Here is a 19,655-nt window from a genome sequence, read left to right on the forward strand (position 1 = left end):
CATACAATTCTTTCTCTTCTAGCTGCTCTTTGATCTTATCTGCTTTAGCGTTGATTGGAGAACTTTCCTCTGTACGCTGATCATGTGAGAAGTCTATTAATAGCATATTTTATTGTTATTGCTGGTCTTTTGACTTTGGTGGTAAAGTCAGCACCTGTGTTCCCTGCAAACACACACAGAGGGTGACTCACCTTCAGTTCCCTCCATAGTGAGTATGAAGGACTACGTTGTAGAAAGGGCAGTCTGGAGCCCTAGTCCCAGCAGCAGCCACAGAGTGTGCTACTCAGATTTTACTGAACCTCCATTTCCCTATCTCTAAAAAATAAATTATAAATTTAAGGACTCCCAAAATACTTTCTATGTTCAATTCAATAATTCTGTGGTTTCTCCAGTTCAGCTGGGGCACACAAATTTAATCCTGTAGCAAGTGGTTCCCAAGTGTGGGATGTTATCAGCAGGAACACAGTTCCATTTCTTTGAAAGGATACAGTACACTGGAGACATCAGGGATGGCCTGGCTGGGGGGCTAAAGAATCTTCTCAGCTGTGAAAGTCTGGCTTGACCACGGCCTGGACCCTTGCACACTCTAGGCTGGGCAACTTTGTCATGCTGCGAGCTGGGTCAGAGTACAAGCAGCAACAAATGGAAATTCCATTGCTCAGTTGCCAAACATCTAGGATAATGTGTGGTGCAATAGGGACATAGATTTAGAGCCAGATCTTGGTTTAAATCCCAACCCACCTCTCAGTAGCTGTATTTATAGATAGATAAGAGGGTCAGGACTGAAGGAGGACCAGGGTAGATAAACTCTGGACAGAATTCTAAGAACAAGCACAGACATAGTTCTACTCTCTGCCCCATTTTAAACAGCCTCCTGGACAGAGATGCTCCTGGACCTAGAGGTGTGGTTTCTAGCCGGGCAGGAGTCAAAGGCCTGAAAGTGAACCCGGCTCTTCGAAAGTGAAGTTGATAGAGGGCAGTAGAATGACCTCATAGCAGGTAAATACAAGCCATGAGCACAAATGAACATTTGAACCACAGATCTTCAGATTTGGAAAAAAGACTTTAATTATGACCTAGTCCTTAATATTCCACTATATCCTGGCCAGTGGTTGTTGACTCCCTGCTTCTATATCTCCAATCATGGGTAATTCACTATCTCCTGGAATAAATGGTTTTATTTTCTTCCTCCCTAATTGCCACCCTAATTCTGTCCTTTCTAATTAAGGATTGTACTTAATTTTCTATACTTTATTGTGTAATAGTTTGAACAGGAAGTAAAAGGGATACTAGGGGAAAAAAAACATTAGCAACTCTTGCTGAATCTTGGCCTAATGGTTGGACGGTATCATCATTTCATTGGTTTTATTTACAGAAATAATTTAATCCCAGAATCCATGAATTGCTATGGAAGCAATTCTTGGTGAGCATTTTCTTTAAACTTATTTCGAATTTTATCACCTTAGAGAGAACTGTTTTATAGCTCTCAAAAATTTTGGAAAAATTCCAGAATAAGTGGGACACACACACACACACACACACACACACACACACACACAGCTGGATGTTTCTGTCAAACTCTTGCTTGATATGTGAAATTATTCCCACAGTTCTGGTAATGCTCCTTTAATTTCTCTTTAAAAAGAAAGCACAGAAGCATACTGTATAGAAAAAAATAACTTTAATAAAAACAGCTAATCCTAGATGGAACCACACCTACAATGCCTGTAACTATATTTGCAGCCTTCCAAATGATTAAAAGGTTTCATTTTCCTCTTCTCTCAAACTGGAGTGTTCTTATCCATCAATCAGTCTCTGTTTCCTTAAATAGATAGTCATTATATTTAAGACCAGTCAGAACTATTAAAAATGAAGTGACTATATTTCAGAAGAATAATTTGTGTTTTCTGCAACTCCACTGCCATTATATTTTAATATCTAATACACAAGCAGCAGAAATTTTCTTTCGTTCTACAGCTCTTCAGTCTTTGCCATCCAGAGAGAACAAGCATTATTCATTTCTCTGCATGGGCAGTTCTGGAAGAGGGTTACAAGGGGGTTGAAGGGTCTAACTCTTAAGGACTCATCCACCTAGACAACTAAAGATATTTCAAAAGGAATATTTATACATACTAGCCTAAAGAGTGAAAATTATCATAGAGTTATATGGAAAAGAGTCTATTAGTTAAATATGACTAACTTTTCTTAATAAAAGTTACTAATTTTAAGGCACGAGAACAGGGCAGCAGAGGATTTGAGACGGAGGTCGCCGGAACCAGACAGCGCTGAGTTTGAATTCTAACTTCACCACATGACTCTGAGCTAGTTATTTGTTGTTAAACCTGAGCCTATAATTTTATGCTTAAGGAAAAGGCTAGTACAAGTATTTCACCTCATTAAATTCTTGTGAGGGATAAGTGTGATAACATACAAAAATTATCTCCCATTGCACCTAACACATTTTAGTGCTTAATTTAAGCACTATTAAATTATTGCTTAATCCTGGATTCTAGAAATATTTATTTATTGTTTCTCCTATACTCTAAATCCTGTGTGAGTACTGGAAATACAAGAATTTAAGGTTCCTTGCTTTATTGGTTTTCAAAATATAATAGAGAGGAGAGAAATCTAAACAAATGGCATCTAATGTGAAAAGTGCAGTGACAAGGAACATGAGAATATAACCAAGGAGGATCAAGGCAGAATCCAAGGTAAGACAACATTAAGCTTTTAGATGCTTTTGTAATTGAAAGTCTTGCCATTGCTTTAGACTTCTAGAAAACTTTCTGATCCTTCATCTGTTATGATAGTCTGACCGGATAAGATTTCTGAGAATAAATTATGTGCTTCTAAAATCTGTCATAATTTCTTCCAGATGTTAAGGATGCTCTCTAGGCACTATCCTAGTGATTGTCATTAAAGCAGTGCATTTGATGCATTTCCATAAGTGTCAGGAAGTTCTGAGGGGTCACTTGGAACTTTTCGCAGGTGGAAGGGAATTTGCCATCTCATATGAAGTAGTGGTTTAACTGTGGCCTCTGGGATCAGCCTCCTGGGACTGACTTCTGATTCTGGTCTACTGTGTGCAAATACCCACTTTCCCTGAGCCTCAGTTTCTTCCCCTGTAGAATGGGGAGCATAATATTGCCTACTTTATGAAATTTGATGAGGATTAAAGGAAACCATATATGTAAGGGACTTGACAGAGGTTAAGTGTTAAATAGATGTTGGCCATTGCACTCGGTTGAAGAGCTAAAATCTGCATTTATTTCAGAGAAGTCATTTTTTTGTTTGCACCATGACCAAATAATCAGAATAAAAAGGGAGTATATCTCTAGGCAAAAAGGGAAAATCTGGAGGTGCTGAAAAGGATGCCTCTATTTGTAATTTAGTTCTTTTCTATTTCCCTGGATGACAAAGGGTGAAGGATACTCTAAGTGTCAAATTCGATATGGCTGGTTTCCATCTATATTATTGTGATAGCTCTATTTTCTGTGAACTTGTTCATAATGTTCTCATTTAATGTGTAAGTATGCTTTAGTCCTAGCACAGTGCACACCTTGTTTTATGATCAAGTCTGTTGCCATGCTGCCCATAGTTTTATTTTTTATATTTTAGTATGAATCTATTGGTTTGTCCCTTTCATTAGAGTTTTCTTGAGAACAAATTCATATGAGAATCAGCCAGAGCTAAATAAACACCCTTTCCTAAATATCCAAGATAACAAAGAAAGAAAGAAGCAGGGTCTTGGAAGATAATATTACACATAGAAATATTAATAATGGACTCTGGACACAGGAAGCGGTGGGAGTGTCATGCATACTAAGATATACATGCTGATTAATTAAAATCTCCCTCCCCACGCCTTGCCTGCTGGCTCTTCATTGTTATTTCCACCAGCAGCAAAGCTGTATTGTCATTCTATAATTTCTGGTCATCATTATCTGAAATGTTTTATTGTAACTGAAAAAGCAGCTCCAGAATCACCAGCCACTCCCAACCGCATGACGAGAAAAAAATTGCACATTTGGTAGTTTCTAATAATTATACATGTGCATACACCATTTCATTACTAAACCAAACCTACATGATTTTTGTCAATTCTTATTCCCAAATTCTTATGATATTCCAAGTCAGTGGTATTTATGTGAGGTTTTCTGCTTAAGCAGGCTTCTTTTCGTTCTTTCTTTTTTCAATGACAGCCTGCACTTGAAACCATTCTGTGTGAGTTTCAGACGTACAGCACAGTGGACAGAGAACATGTACTTTACAGTGTTGCCCCCAGGCTTCAAGCAACCACCTGACCCCACGCACAGCTATATTTTAGCTTTCTCAAAATCATAAAATATTACACCCATACAGGAAAGGGCATAAAGTATAATTGAAGACCATACTGAATAATTATGAAGAGAACACCAGGATGAGAAATAAAATATGCTACCCTCTGAGAGGTCCTCTACCTCATTGTCACATCCAGATCCCACTCTGTTCCATCTTGAGGTAACCATTACTCTTACTTGTACCGTAACCACTTCTCTGTAGTTTCCCCAACTATGTGTGCATTTAAAAAAAGAGTAGTTTAATTTCGTGGGCTTTTTTGAAATGCATAAGAGTAGAATCATAAAACATGTATTATTAGGTGTCTATTTTCACTTACTCAATATTATCTGTGGAAGATTTAGAATAGAGTCAGAGTTTATTTTGTTTTATTGCTATAAAATATTCCAGTCTATGAATATACTATGAGTATTTATCCATTCTATCATCTTTGGACATTTGGATTGTTTCTAAATTGAGAAAATTAAAAGTAATGATACTATAGACATTCTTTTAAAGGTAATGTATTCTAATCCCAGTAGGCAAGAGATTTTGTAAGTTCTGTTCTTAGGGTTAAAATTGGGGGATAATAAGCCAGGGGGCGAAAGACAAATACCATATGATCTCACCTATAAGCGGAACCTAACCAACAATGCAAAGAAGCAAGGCAAATATGACCAGCAACACTGAAAGGAAAAGAAATCAACAGAGACAAGAGGGAAGGGGGGGGCAGGGAAAGGGAAGGGAAGGGGAAAGTCAAGGAACATATAGCAAGGACTCATGGACAAAACCAAAGGGGAAGAGCTGAGGGAGGGAAGGTGGGAGGGGGCAAGGGAAAGAGGGGGGGGAAGGCAGAGACAAATGTATTTAAAAAGTAAATAAATTAATTTAAAAAAAAAATTGTGGGATAATAAGACAGGCACATCTTCAACTTTACCAGCAAATTCTAAACTGCTTCCCAAAGTAGCTGTGCCCATTTACAGTCCTATCAGCAGGATGTGCAACCCACACTGCTCCCATGTTAGCCAATCTTATACTATAATGATATTTTATTATAGTTTTAATTTGCTAATTCCTAATTCCTAATGACACTGAACCACTTATGTATTTAACAACAATTTGAATTTCCTTTTTTGTGAAGTTCAAATATTTGGTCCATTTTTTTTTTACTGAGTTTTCTTGTTTTCCCTAATAGCATTTTAAATAAAATTGGGATACCAATTAAAGCAGTACTTTGGTTTATTTTTCCAGCTTGAGATATAATGCACAAATAAAATTGTAAGCTATTTAAGTGTACAATGTAATGATTCGCTATATGTATATGTAAAAGGACTCCCCCCATAGAATTAACGTTCCATCACCTCATTGGTTTCCTTTTCTTTGTCAGACTATTTTCTCCTTTTTTTAAGTAAATTTCAAGTTGTACAATACAGTGTTATCAACTATAGTCACCATGTTATACATTAGATCCTAAGGCCTAATTCATCTTAAACTGAAAATTTTTATACCCTTTCACTAACCTCTTCCTGAATTTTCCTCACCCTGCAGCCCCTGGCCATCACTTTTCTTCTCTCCATCTGTAACAGTTTGTTTGTTTGTTTGTTTGTTTGTTTAAGATTCCACATATAAGTGATACCATGAAGAATTTGTCTGGTATTTAATTTAGCATATAATGATCTCCATGTTCAACCTTCAACCACATTATCACAAATAACATGATTTCCTCATATTTAAGGCTGAATTTCATCTTCTTTATCCATTTATCCGTTGATGGACACTTTGCTTGTTTCCATACCTTGGTTATTATGAATAAAGCTGCAATGAATATTGGAGTGCAGATATCTCTTTGAGATACTAATATCATTTCCTTTGCATATATACTCAGAAGTGGGGTCATGTGGTAGTTCTGTTTTTAACTTCTTAGGAAATAAATACTCCATACTCTTTCCACAGTGGCTGTACCAATTTACATAACCACCAACAGTACACAAGGGTTCTCTTCACCTCTTTGCCAACACTTATCTCTGTCTTTTTGGTAATAGACACCATAGTGAGGTGATGTTTCATTGTGGTTTTGATTTGTAGTTCCTTGGTAATGAGTGATGTGCAGCATCTTTTCATGTACCTGTTGGCCATGTGAATGTCTTCTTTGGAAAAATGTCTGTTAACTTCTTTGCCCATTTTTGAATTCTTTTTGTAATCATCTCTCTTAATCTATGTGGATCTTTATATTTAAAGTTGGCTTTTTTTGTATTCTGTTAAAAATTGGACAAACTGGAAAAACTTGGTCAAGCTCCCAGAGGTAAAAAATAAGGGGACCTCCTGAAGTTTTTAACTCAAAGACTCATATATGCTAGACTTGTACCAGTTCATCAATTATAATTCAATGTGTTTTACACCAGCATCTGTTTCCATGGAGGGTTTGCTTAGCAGTTTCCACTCCAGTAAACTGTGATTCTCTGTATCTGCCTGTCTCTTCATTTAGGGGCAGCAGTTGGTTCTGTGACCTCACTTCTCTGATGGGTATAAGAATAGTTACTGGATTTTTGATTTGCTCAGCATTTTACTTGTTAACGTGTGTGACTACTTCTGAGCTCCTTACTAGCCAGTCTAGAAACCAGAAGTTGGGGGTTTTTTTTGGAGTGATGAAAATCCTCCAGACTTATAGAGTAATGATAACACAGCTCTATGATTATATTAAAATCCACTGGAAAACACTTTAAAAAGTAAATTTTATGGTATGTCAATTATATTGCAAAAAACAATGAAGGAAAAAAATTGGCCAGAAATACAAATAATCTTCTCAATGTTCATTCCTGGTGCCAAAGCAAACAGAACCTTAGGCAAGACCAGGGGTAGTCCTGTAATAAAATATAGTTGTCTTTAAATTATGTCAAAAAACATATTCTATAACATAATGCTGCTAGGTGAGAAGACAGTTGTATAATTTCAGCAATAAACTTTGCTTTCGCATATTTTTTGGCTAGAGTAGAATATTGCTTGTCTTTTGTGAACATCAACAATTTTAACCAAGAGTCCTTTGTGTTCTCTCTCAAGCAGGATTCAAGATTTAGAAGTCAGATAGGCAACAGTCCTTGTTCTAAGACTATTCAGATGATAGTTCCCCAGCCAGTGGCTAGAGTAAGAGACTATGTAGGGTAATGCTTCTGGCTCCAAAGAGGAAGGCTGACAGAATCCTTCCAAGGTTTCAAACCCCGCCCTCTTATTGGGAAAACGATCCTAAAAGATGGCAGGCATTGACTGGGAAACTAAAAAGACTAGAGATCATAGATGGAGAGTAGACGACAACTAGTGGTGCAGGGAGGTTAGCGGGCAGAGGGATTGAGCAAAAACAAAAAAGGACTCACAGACATGGACAACTGTGTGGTGATTGCTGGGGCCGGGGGGGTAGATATAAGGAGACTAGATGGTAATGGAAAAAATACAATAAAAGTAAAAAATGAAATAAAAAAATACAACACAGGAAATAAAGTCAATAATATTGTAATAACTGTGTATGGTGCTAAGTGGGTACTTGAAATATCGGGGTACCACTTCGTAAAGTATGTGATTGACTAACCACTATGTTGTACACCCGAGACTTATACAAATAAAGTTGAATGTAAACTGTAAATGAAAAAAAAAAGAACCCAGGAGAGCAGAGGACAAAGAGACCTGGAGAAAAGGAAAAGAGATTTGCATTGATAATTCTTGGGTGGGGCAGATCTGTGTCTCAATACTGCAATTCTGCCTAAATTGCCATGATTAGGAATTTTGTTACCTCTTAGAGAATGGCTTTGAAATTATACACACACACACACACACACACACACACACACACATTTTTTTAACCTCTCTAAGATTGTTTAGAATTGGAGCAAGCCTGGATTGCAGGTGGAGGTCATGAGTAGATTCAAAAACAGAAAGATTGGAGAGGAAGAGGTTGGGGAATTCAAGCAGTGTGGCACATTGGGAAAGTTTAAAGACTCATGGTTAGAAACTAAATTACCTGGATTTAAATCCAAGTGCATTTAAATCCTGAATTTAAATCTTGGGCGCCAGGAAAATCAAGATGGTGGAGGAGTGAGTGGAAGTCACACTGACCTCCTCCCTGGACCAATCAAGAATTACAGCTAAATTGTGGAGAAATCACCTGGAACAAACAACTGAACAATAGTGAGACAGGAACCTTATAACCTCGGAAAGACAGAAGAATCAGCTTTAGCACAGCCTAACTGGTAAGGAGTGCGGGTGAGACGAGAAGGCAGGCAAGGTACCCACAGGCGACAGCACCAGATGGATATTGAAATGGCTAGTTGGATCCCCCTGAGAAGAGTGGGGTCTAAACCATAAGTGGGAATCTCCAGCCTACAGCACCAGAGCCCCAAAAGTACACAGATAACAGCGAGCTGCAAAAAGCGGCAAGGTTGCTCTCTGCCAGAGATAGGCAGCTAGAGATGCAAAGAACCATTTAAAGGACCTACGCATAAATTTTTATTTGCAGCCACTTACCCTGATCTCTGGCAAAGGTGGGGGCAGAGTGGGTTAGAGATGCCTGAGGAGATACTGGAGATTGAGGGCTTTGGGAGAGAATGGAGAGAGTAGCCGGCAAAATCCCAGTGCTGACTCATCCCCCAAGCAGCCGCAGCCATCTTGCTCAGGCAGACCACTCCCCTGAGCAGAAACAGCGTGAGAGGACATAATAACCCCCCACCCCCCACAGGAGGGACTGTGACCTGCCCTGTGATGTCTAAGCCTGACTGCTGAGTGCAGAGTGACTAGATTAAGAACTGGAGGAGATAGGCACAGACAGTAGATTCCTGGAAGTCTCAAACAGACTGCCTAAGGTCAGATGGGGTCAACATCTGACAGCATCAGAGGCAGATTCAGAAATAAAAAACAGTGGTCTCCTACCATAGAAGTTCACACCACAAAGTCAGGAAATCAAGACAGATCAATTTAAGAAGCAGAAGTAAAAAGAAGAGTCTCACAAATAATGGGAAGACAAAGAAACACACCCCAGTCAAAGGAAAGGAGGAATCCCCAGAAAGAGGCTAAGTGAAATAGAGGGAAGTAAACTATCAGATATTGGGTTCAAAACAACAGTTCTAAGGAAGCACAATGAGCTCAGTGAACTCAGAGAGAATTACAAAAAACTACAGGGAAACTATGAGGAACTTACTGCAAACTATATCAGCATGAAAAAGGACATAGAAACTATCAATCAGAGGCAAGAGGAAATGAAGAATACCATTTCTGAATTGAAGAACACAGTAGAAGGAATCAAAAGCAGGCTAGATAAAGCAGAGGATCGAATCAGGAAGCTGAATGACAAGGTAGAAAAAAGCTCCCAGAAAGAGCAAGAAAATGAAAAAAGACTCAAAAAGAATTGAAGAGACATTTAGGGAAATGCAGGACAACCTGAAACATAATAACATCCATATAATAAGGATACCAGAAGGAGAAGAAGAGGAGCAAGGGATAGAGAACCTGTTTGAAAAAAGAATGATGGAAAACTTTCCTAATTGGAGGAGAAAAAAGTCATGCAAGTCCAGGAAGCACAGAAGGTCCCATTCAGGAAGAACCCAATGAGGCCCACTCCAAGACACATCATCATTAAAATGGCAAATATCAAAGACAAACAGAGAATCCTAAAGCAAGCAAGGGAGAAAGAGGTAGTAACATACAAGGGAGCCTCGATATGGCTAGCAGCTGACTTCTGAACACAAACACTACAAGCCAGAAGGATATGACAAGAAACATTCCAAGGAATGAAAAGCAAAGGCCTGCAACCAAGACTGCTCTACTCAGCAAGGCTCTCAATTAAAATGGAAGGCGAAATAAGGAGTTTCCCAGACAAAAGGAGGCTAAAAGAGTACACTTCCACTAAACCAGTATTGCAAGATATGCTAAAGGGCCTGCTTTAAGAAGATGAAGAAAAAGATCCTATGAATATCCAGTTCCTTTCACAGTCACCAATACTTGATATTACCAATATTTTTAATACTTACTAATCTGATTGTGACAATGATGTTATTTTAATGGTTACTCTATTATTTGTTGAATCTAAATCAGTTTTTTTGTACATTTCCTGCCTATTTCTATTATTTTTAAAAAGCTTTAAATGACTTTTTGATATTCTTTATCCATTTTTTTATTAAATGTTTGTAGAATTTTTTTTCCCTAAAAAAACTATTAACCCTTTTTGAGATGTGTTGCAAATACTTTCCTATTCTATTACTTGTCCTTTAACTTTTTTATATGTATAATACTGTACAGTCTTAAATGTTTAATATAGTCATATTGTCAATATTTTACTTTATATTTTCTGGGTTTGAATATTTTACTTCAGGGTAGGAAAAATATTATTTTGTATTTTCTCCCAAACTCCTCAGATTTTCCATATCAACCTTTAACTCACCTGAATATCTTTTGTATAATGTGTAAAATAGGGCTCTATAGTTGTTTTATTTCATGCACCTTATTTGTTGAATAAGCCTTATTTTCTCCATTGATGTGAAATATCAATTTAATCATGTATTATATTGTTAGACAGATATTCACGTTTGTTTCTAGAATGTTCATTTTATTTCCTTTGTCTACTTAATTATTTTTGTGCTGGTGTCATGTTTTAATTGCTGAGACTTTATAATGGATTTAAATTTTGTAATATTTTATAATGGATTTTGACATTTAAATAAATAAAATCTGCATTAGAAAGAAAGAGAGAAAGAAAGGAAGGAAGGAAGGAAGGAACTCCTACCTTTTGCAATAACATGGATGGAACTGGAGAATATTCTGCTAAGTCAAGTAAGCCAGTAGGTGAAAGACAAATACCATATGATCTACCTATAAGTGGAATCTATTCAACAAAATAAACTAATGAACAAAATAAACCACAGTCATGGAAACGTGGAGCCAACTGAAAGTGACCAGAGGGGACGGGGAAGGAGGACAATGGTGGAAAGAAGGAGAAGGGACTAGACACTGAACATGTATGAAATACCCATGGGCATAGACAACAGTGTGGGAATTGACTGTGGGAGCAGGGAGGTGGGGTGGGATGGATGGAGGAGGACAAAGGTGAAAAAATTGAGACAACTGTAATAGAATAAACATGATTAAAAAAAGAAAATAAAAAGAAATAAATCATGGGTGCCATTTGGTAGTTGATTGACATTGGACAAGTAATATAACCTCTCTAGGCCTCACTCTCCTTGTCTGTGAAATGAAGAAAACAATAGTACTTTGTAGGGAAGTTCATCATAGTGCTATATAGGTGATAGTTTATAAGAAATCAAGAAATGAATAGCAATAAATATGACCCATTGCAGAATTATACATTTCTATATATATATTCATATCCATATAATGTGCTGCATGTGCACATGCATACATGTACACATATTGATAAAGGAATCGATAAATGAAAGAAATTTAGGAAATCTTATTAATGTGCCCTAGAAAGCTATGCCCTCATTTTCAAGGGTTCAGACTCTTAAGTCTAACATGTTTCTGAAGGACCAGAGGGTTGAAGAAAATATGGAGACTGTGAAAGAATTCACACTGAGCAATCTCACTGAGCAATGCATTCTCCAGCAGAATCCCAGGTTGCTGAGGAAAGCAAGCCTGGCTGTGGTGAAGGACTTGGCAGGGTCCGTGAACCCACTGAACTGCAGTGAGGGAACAGGGTCCAAGTGATCCCTAAAACCCCAGCTTCAATCCAAGGTTTTTGACCACTTTTACTCCACGTGGAGAAATACTTTCATTGGGGAAATATCTATTTATTTGGTTGTCAAATTTTGAAATTATATTAGAATATGCATTTATATTTTCTTGGAAGCTTGTGAAATAAAAAAGGGGATGAAAATATCCAGTTAATAATAAATAAATAAAGCTAGTACAAAGAGTCAAATCTTATTTTTAGGTAGAATCTTCCAATTCAAAAAGGTATTATGGACACAAATAATCATAATGACCACTTTCTCTCAATCCTTCCACTTCACTCCATTTCTTATGGCAGCCAAACTCAGAAAGAAGGTGGTCTTGTTACACCATGATAAAGTAACCTGTAAAGAAAGACAAGAATTATTTTCTAAAGTCTTATCTTCAGTCTAGCTCATTGTTTAGTTTACTCATACTAGACAGACCTGGGTTTGATTTCTGCTCCACTTGTTACTCAGTGTGTAGCTCAAATTTTTCAACTTGAACTTCAGTTTCCCATTGTGTGAAGTAGCCAAATGTTAGTCACATATCCTCACAGATACGTACTTGACGTAGTACTTGGCACATATTACCTGTTTAAAAATTCTAGCTATTATCATTTTATTCTAAACTTATATAAGCTGCCTTGTGGCTATGCTCTTGTACTAAGCAAATAATTTATTTTTGTTCTTGGGTTTCAGAAAACCCAGTGGTTCCATAGTTTGTATTTAACGTGGCATTTATTTTCTTGAATTTCAATGGATCTGTTGTTGAACCTAGGCTTTACTATTATTTCATTGGCATCCTTTGATAAAAAAGAAGAATTTGATACTAAGTTAACTATTTATGGAAAGCTAAGGAATCAGCAGCCGACACAGCTGAAAGGAAATCCTAGAAACGGCCATTTTAGCAAATACACTGACAAAGAAGTAGCTATGCATTAAGGCTTTTCTCAAGTAGTAATTTGTTTCCAAAGCACCTACATAAAGAAAAACAACATCTCCCATTAGACACTCAAAGCAGAAAAACATTAAGTAGTTTAAAATTCCAGGTTTTGGTAAAAGGAAAAATGGTATTTTCCCATCTATATTAAACACTGGCTTTAGAATTTTTTTATTGTTCAGATAAAATGGTCATTTTTAGTCTGTAACTTGAATTTATGTTAACATTTAATGTTAAAATTTTGATATTTGCTTGATTTACAAGACAAGAAATGCATGTTTCTAAAATCCGCAAGGTCCTTTTTGCTTAGTTTAGGAGGAAAAATAACATAATAATAAAAAAATAAAATAAAAAGGAAAACACCTCCTTGGTAAAGGTAAACTCAGGAGCAGGAGTCCAAGAAAATATCAGGATGTGAAATCAATATACTCATAAATAAGAAAAAAAATAAGTCATTTTTTTATTTGTTTGTTTTTAGAAATATATAATTAAAAACAGAATTCTAAGTACCTGGCACTGCTCTAAACACATTGGGGACACAAAAGCATATAAAAGAGTCCCTCCCTTTTAAGAAGCTTCAAGAAGCAAAGGAAGAAGACTGGGCCATCAATAGTTATATCACAATGTGGAGAATGTCTCGTTCTCAAGTGGATATAGGATCCTGTGGGAACTCCATGGGAGGGAAGACATGGAAGCAGAAAGAAAAAGGAAAAGAAAATGAAGCTTCAGAGAAACACAAGAGACTCAGAAAGAGCAAAAACAATTTTAATAAAGAAAATACCTAATCTTCTAAAATCAACACACTTAATACTTTGTGTATATACTACATCAAAGATATACCTTGTTCTTTAAAACATCTTTTCTCCAAATGATTCTGAGGCTCAATCATGATTACAGGATACATGAAATTGAGTATATTAACATGACGTGACTGCTCAAGACTCTATTTAGTGCATTATTTAAAAGACTCCACAAGGTACTGTTTACACAGGTTAACATGGGCTATATGAAGCATTTTCAGTTTTTAGGTATGCATCCCTGCTAGCCAGGGTGAACATTCTTTTAGCATTGTACCTTGATGTCCTTTTTTGAAAGAAACACATTGAAAATTAAAAATTAGTTACTATATAGGCACTGATGTACAGAAAATACACTTAGTGTTTTTATACATAGTAAGCTGGAAATGCATTTTGAATTGCATGTATATTTATGCAAGAGAGCTTGACAAACACTGAACTGTTTGTGAAAGATGGAAAATCCCTTGACCATCAATTCAAATAAATATAATTCAACTCTTTGCAGCATTACTAATTTAATTGTTAAACTAATTACTTGGAAATCCTTTGACTGTTGGGTACCAAAATAGTCTTGAAATTATGGAACTTCTTTCCCATTTAAGTCTTGTGGGTGGCCCAAACCCCATGGTATTCACAGCTGAGAAATATTTTTACTTTTATGCCTTTTTATCATAAGTGTTAGTTAATTAGGAGCAACTTAAATCCTGTCTTAAAATTAAAAAAAAATGTAAATCACTCCTGAATGACTTTAAACTATAGGTATACAAGACACAGACTCTCTTTTATCTCCACATCCTAAGTGCTATTTGCACATTGTCACCTTTGTAACAGACTGAAACAATGCCTATAGTTAGTGACATCAGGATCACCCAATCTAGTGGCAATCTAATCAGGGTGTCTCAATCTAATTAAAGTGTCAGGTGTAGTGATTCTAAAGTTATTAACAGTAATACTTCAAAGAAATTTCATTCCGATAAACACAATATAAAAAACTTCTGTATTATATGCATAAATTTACAAAAAGTACTTCAAAGATGTCTGGTCAAAACTTCTGCCAAGAGATTGCAAAGCCCATAGATGTTGTTCCTAATGTAATTATGACAGTTACAACAAAAGCAGTAGAAAGCAAGGCTGTAAAATCTTTGTCTTTCTTCAATGATTTCAACCCCATTCCTTGGTTGAACAGGTAATGAAAGTATGTTTCAGGTTGTGCTTTTTTGAAACAGGTGTCAGCTGAGACCACATGCTACAGCAGTTTCAGATCATTATCGTTGTTAATTTTTTTAAATGCGACTGGGCTTGCTTGCTTCAGAGAAGTCTTAGACACATCAGTGTGCATGGTAGACATGGCTATTGTCTCATAGTCATCATCCCGAGACCGGAAATCACAGAAGTTAAAGAAGAACTGCAAGTCTCTCTGGAAATTTTTGTTCAGGAATCCATAAAAGATGGGGTTGACACAGGTGGAGATCATGGCCGTGAGATGGCAGAGCAGGAAGAAGAGATTGTGGTTGCATGTGGAAATGATATGATGGTTCCAATCAAACACAGTGTTGAAGATGGTGAGAGGCAGCCAGCAGACTGCAAACGCTACCACAATGGAGAGCAGCATGATGTTGATTCTTTTGGTTTCACTGGACCTGTACTTATTATCTCTCATCTTGTCCATCATGTTGTTTCTTCTTTTTAAGCGTATATATATCTATAGAGAAAAGGGAAAAAAATAGTTCAAATAGAACCACTTATTTAATGAGGAATTCTTTAGAAAGAAGGTAAAGATAGAAATGGTGGGAGGAGAGAGGAGTTTTCTTACCTTGAAGTAGCAAATAAATATAAAACAGAGTGGGCCAAAATACTGCAGCACCAAGAGGAGCGTGGTATAAGACAGCCTATGAGAGTCTGACGGAAATTTATCAAAGCATACGTATTTGTCCTTGAACCCGTCAAGTGTGACGTTCTGGAGAGGTTCATCAGTCAAGACTTGATAGATCAGGAAGGGTAAAGAAGAAGCCACAGCAAGGAGCCAAATGACAGCAATGGCTATGTAAGCATGTCTGTTATTTGGTCTCCATCCTCGCGGGTTGATTATTAGCTGATGTCGTTCCACAGCAATGAGAACCAGAGAGAAAATGGACACAGTGATTGAAACACATTGCACAAAAGGATTCAACTTGCACATTGCTTCACCAAAAACCCAGTGGTCCATTATTGTATAGACAAATGTGAAGGGGAGACACATGATGGCAACAAGCAAGTCTGAGAAGGAAAGGTTCACAATCAGGATGTTGGTAACATTTCTCATCTCTTTTTGTTTCAAGATGATTATGATTAATGCCAAGTTTCCAGTGACCCCAAGAATTATCACAGCTCCATAAGCTAGAGCTAATATAAATATCATGGCCAAGGGCAGATGACAATGATTTTCAAAAGCCCAAAACTGGGTATTATTTTTTGAAAAATTATAGTAGATTGAATGATTTTCAACCTCAGAAAATATTGTTAAATCCATTTTGATTGGTTTGGTTGTTACAGATTAGTTTACACAAATGGATGGTATGTGTTCTTCAAAGCAGGTCAAATATTCAGCTTATTTTTATTTCCCATATTGGCATCCACTTATCAAAATTATTCTGAATTCTTCATTCCTTTGAACTGAACAATCTGTAAAGAGAAAATGACCAATTGCATTACTAATTGTAATGAGGGCAGGCAGAATGAATCCTGATGCATAGCACTGTTTAAGTTGAAGACAAATAGATAAACAAAATGAAATCTGTATAAACATATTTTTTAAATAGCAGAAACAGTACAAACATTTGAAAAAATCCAATATTTTTCATTGGGCTTGTTTATACAAAACATAGTGGTCTGTAAATAAGCAAGGTGTGTATAAATCTTATGTTCAAAGTCTTATATAAACAGTACTATCAGCACATTCCTAAACACTGTAAGAATATGAATGTATAACAAAAAAATAATGCATGGCTTAAAACATAAGAAAAATATATGAAACAAACAATGCAAAATACAACAAAAACAAAACTACCTAACCCGTTCTCTTACTATGAAAATGGAAGAATTCTTGAAAAGGTCAAGTTGTAATAATAGCTCTATCATACACTGAACTCTTTAAGGCAGACATTATTTAACACAAATATATTCAAAAGGAAATGATTAATACAGTGAAACATCAAGAACTGTTGTATGAAGGACTGTTGAAGGAACAGAAGATGTTTAAGCCAGAAAAACTTAACAGCAATGGTAATAGATGTCTTTTCATGTTTGAGTGGGTAGCATCTGGCATAGGAAACTAGGCTTAGAATATTATGTCTAGCTACACAAGTTAGAACCAAAGGAAGTATATTAAAAAATTTTCACACCATTATGAGGAGCAAATGTTTCATCAAATGGAATGAACTGCCTGCAAATCTAGCAAGTGTCTATACACAAAAGTTAATAACTACTGCATGTAAAGCTTTCAAGGAGTTCTTGCATTTGTGTAGGATAGCTCTGAAACTCTTTCTAACTGTAAGATTATGTAAGTTTATTAATATGTCAGAAGCTTTCAAAAGATTTCTAAGTTTCCATTCTTGTAAATATGCTCCCTCCTCTAAAATGTATACAGATACAATACAGGGATCTAATTTTGGTCACAATTTTGATCTTTTGTGGCATTTTTCCCAACAAAACAAATTACAGACCATAGTTTTGTAAAGATTAAAAACTCCTTTTTAAGAAAATCTGATTTACCCTAGATTACTAAGTAAATGAGGTGAGATTTCTTACGTTAATTACCAGGCCCTTGTGCCTATGTTAAGAAAGGGAATTTCATTTCTTTCTTTTTTTCTTCAGAATAAAGGAAATCATGCAGATTTACTTTGAAAAGGAGTTAAGATGTTTAATGAACCAACAATATGTTTGCTTTTTAAGTGTTGTCTCTAATGAACCTTTCCTTGAACGTTTCTGCTTTCTAGAATGTGGACTGTTTTTTATTGTACAAACAAAACTTGAATTTATAAAACAAAAGGAAAAAAAATAAAGATTGCTAACATTAAACGAAAACAAAAGTATTAAGACTGGGAATGGTAGTGGGATATTTCAAATGTGAATGTTTTTAGAAATATAGTTTTCCTCTCCTATGTGCAACAGCCTGTAATGACTCCTAGACTTACGTGGTAATCACACTTTTTCTCTCAAGAATACCAAAGACAGAGAGAATGGTCTATGTCTCTAGGTTTCTGAAAACAAACCTTGAAGAAACAAGTAATCCAAAAATGCTTTGGAAATTTCTCACTTAAGAATTCAAGAAAACTTTGTATCATGCTTCATATTCGGGTTGTTACCATGATATTTAACATTACTTCCCAGATAACTGTGAGTTTTCCTCATTAGTAAGAGTAAAAATAGCTGAATAGGAAAGTAAATCCTCTTTATTCTATGACTTCTGGCCACTCCCTGTTACCAGCTACCACCAGGCAAACAAATACCCAGGTATGAGATTTGGACTGTTGACTCCACACCTCAGCCTGATGCTGCAAGACCTCTACATTCTGCTTTCTTCTGCCTTTCACTCCTTGCTCTGCTAACCCCATTGTGAATGCTCTGTTCCAGGTAGACCAGTCTCTTCACAGTCCACCAGTGCACTTGACCTGTTTTAACATCTGTACCTTCGCCCCTGCCATTTCTTCGGGTGGGTATTCTGTCTCATCACCAACCCAACTTCTACCCATTTTCAAAGTGCTACTTAGTCCCTCAAATCCTTAACTGGCTCATCTCACTTTTAATATAACCTCTTTAAGCTAGTTGCTGTGTATACCTCATAGTACCTTGCAAATATTAGATTTAGAATAAAAATGTGTAGACTGACATAGCAGATGCATGGTGGGAATAGCAGGTTCTTCTGTGAGTTTGTCTTAACATCAGTAGCTGAATTCTATCCTAGTCCTTTTACATGCAAAAAAAAAAAAAAAAAAAAAAGGATGCTAAATTGAATAGATTTGTTATCAGGTCAGGTATGTAGGAAAAAAGGTTCCACTTTGGGTTAAAAAAGAAATTGTTTATGAAAGAAAATTCATCCTTCCAATAAATACTTACTGAATGCTTATTTTGGGTTAGGCCTGGTTTTAGTGGAGACAGTTGTGACATTCTCATTGCATTTCTAGTCTTCTAAGCAGAGAAAGACATTAATAAATAAAACAGACAGTATGCTTGATGATAGTAAGTGCTATGGAGAAAACTACAGCAAGGAAGGGGAGCTGGGGCTATGAGGAGTTGCCCTTTACTCCGGGTGGCAGGGAAGGCCTCTTCCGGCCTGAGGGGCCCGAGGGGTGCGAGGTAAGACATAGCAACGGCGACACGGAGGGCGACACGGAGGGCGACGCGCGGGTCTCCGGGACTGCGTCCCAGGGGCACAGAATATGAAATCCTGAAGGCTGGAATGCACCTGGTGTGCTGAACAGCATTGGAAAAGGTAAACAGAGGAGAAGCAGGCTGTGTAGGGCCTTCGTCTACGGAACAGCCTTTGACTTCTTCCTCTGAGAAAGAAGAGTCACCGGAGAGTCTCTGGTGAAGGCACGTAGCTACGTGACTTGTTTTAAAATTTTTACTCTAGCTGCTGTTTTCAACAGACTTAAGAACAGGAAAGAAAAGAAGTAGGGAGGTTCATTAAGAGGCTAGTGAATGAATCCAAGTGAGAGATAATGAAGGTGAAAACCAGGGTGGCAGTGGAAAGAAAAAATGGAAATTTTACATCCACTGACTTCAACAAAATTCAGTATGTATGGAAATTAATGAGAGCATTTATTAAATTATCATAATGTATGGGCTACAAAGATAGCCTTGTTACAGATGAGTTTGGGTAAATACACAGATACTCTAATACCTTTGAAATTTTAC

General features: G+C 36.7%; 1 protein-coding gene across 1 annotated transcript; it reads right to left on the minus strand.

The window, feature by feature from the left end:
* Nucleotides 1-14,949: 14,949 nt before the first annotated feature.
* Nucleotides 14,950-16,269, minus strand: NPY1R (neuropeptide Y receptor Y1). The gene is made up of 2 exons (XM_054575955.1): nt 15,574-16,269; nt 14,950-15,462 (listed from the first exon to the last, which is right to left on the minus strand). Exons 1-2 carry the CDS (start codon nt 16,267-16,269, stop codon nt 15,007-15,009), a joined length of 1,152 nt encoding a protein of 383 aa, XP_054431930.1. The 3' UTR covers nt 14,950-15,006.
* Between the last annotated feature and the right edge of the window lie 3,386 nt (nt 16,270-19,655).

The sequence above is a fragment of the Pteronotus mesoamericanus genome, unplaced genomic scaffold (assembly GCF_021234165.1).
Source record: "Pteronotus mesoamericanus isolate MK-2021 breed Mesoamerican mustached bat unplaced genomic scaffold, CSHL_Meso_final contig_32, whole genome shotgun sequence".
In the NCBI taxonomy this organism is placed as follows: domain Eukaryota; kingdom Metazoa; phylum Chordata; class Mammalia; order Chiroptera; family Mormoopidae; genus Pteronotus; species Pteronotus mesoamericanus.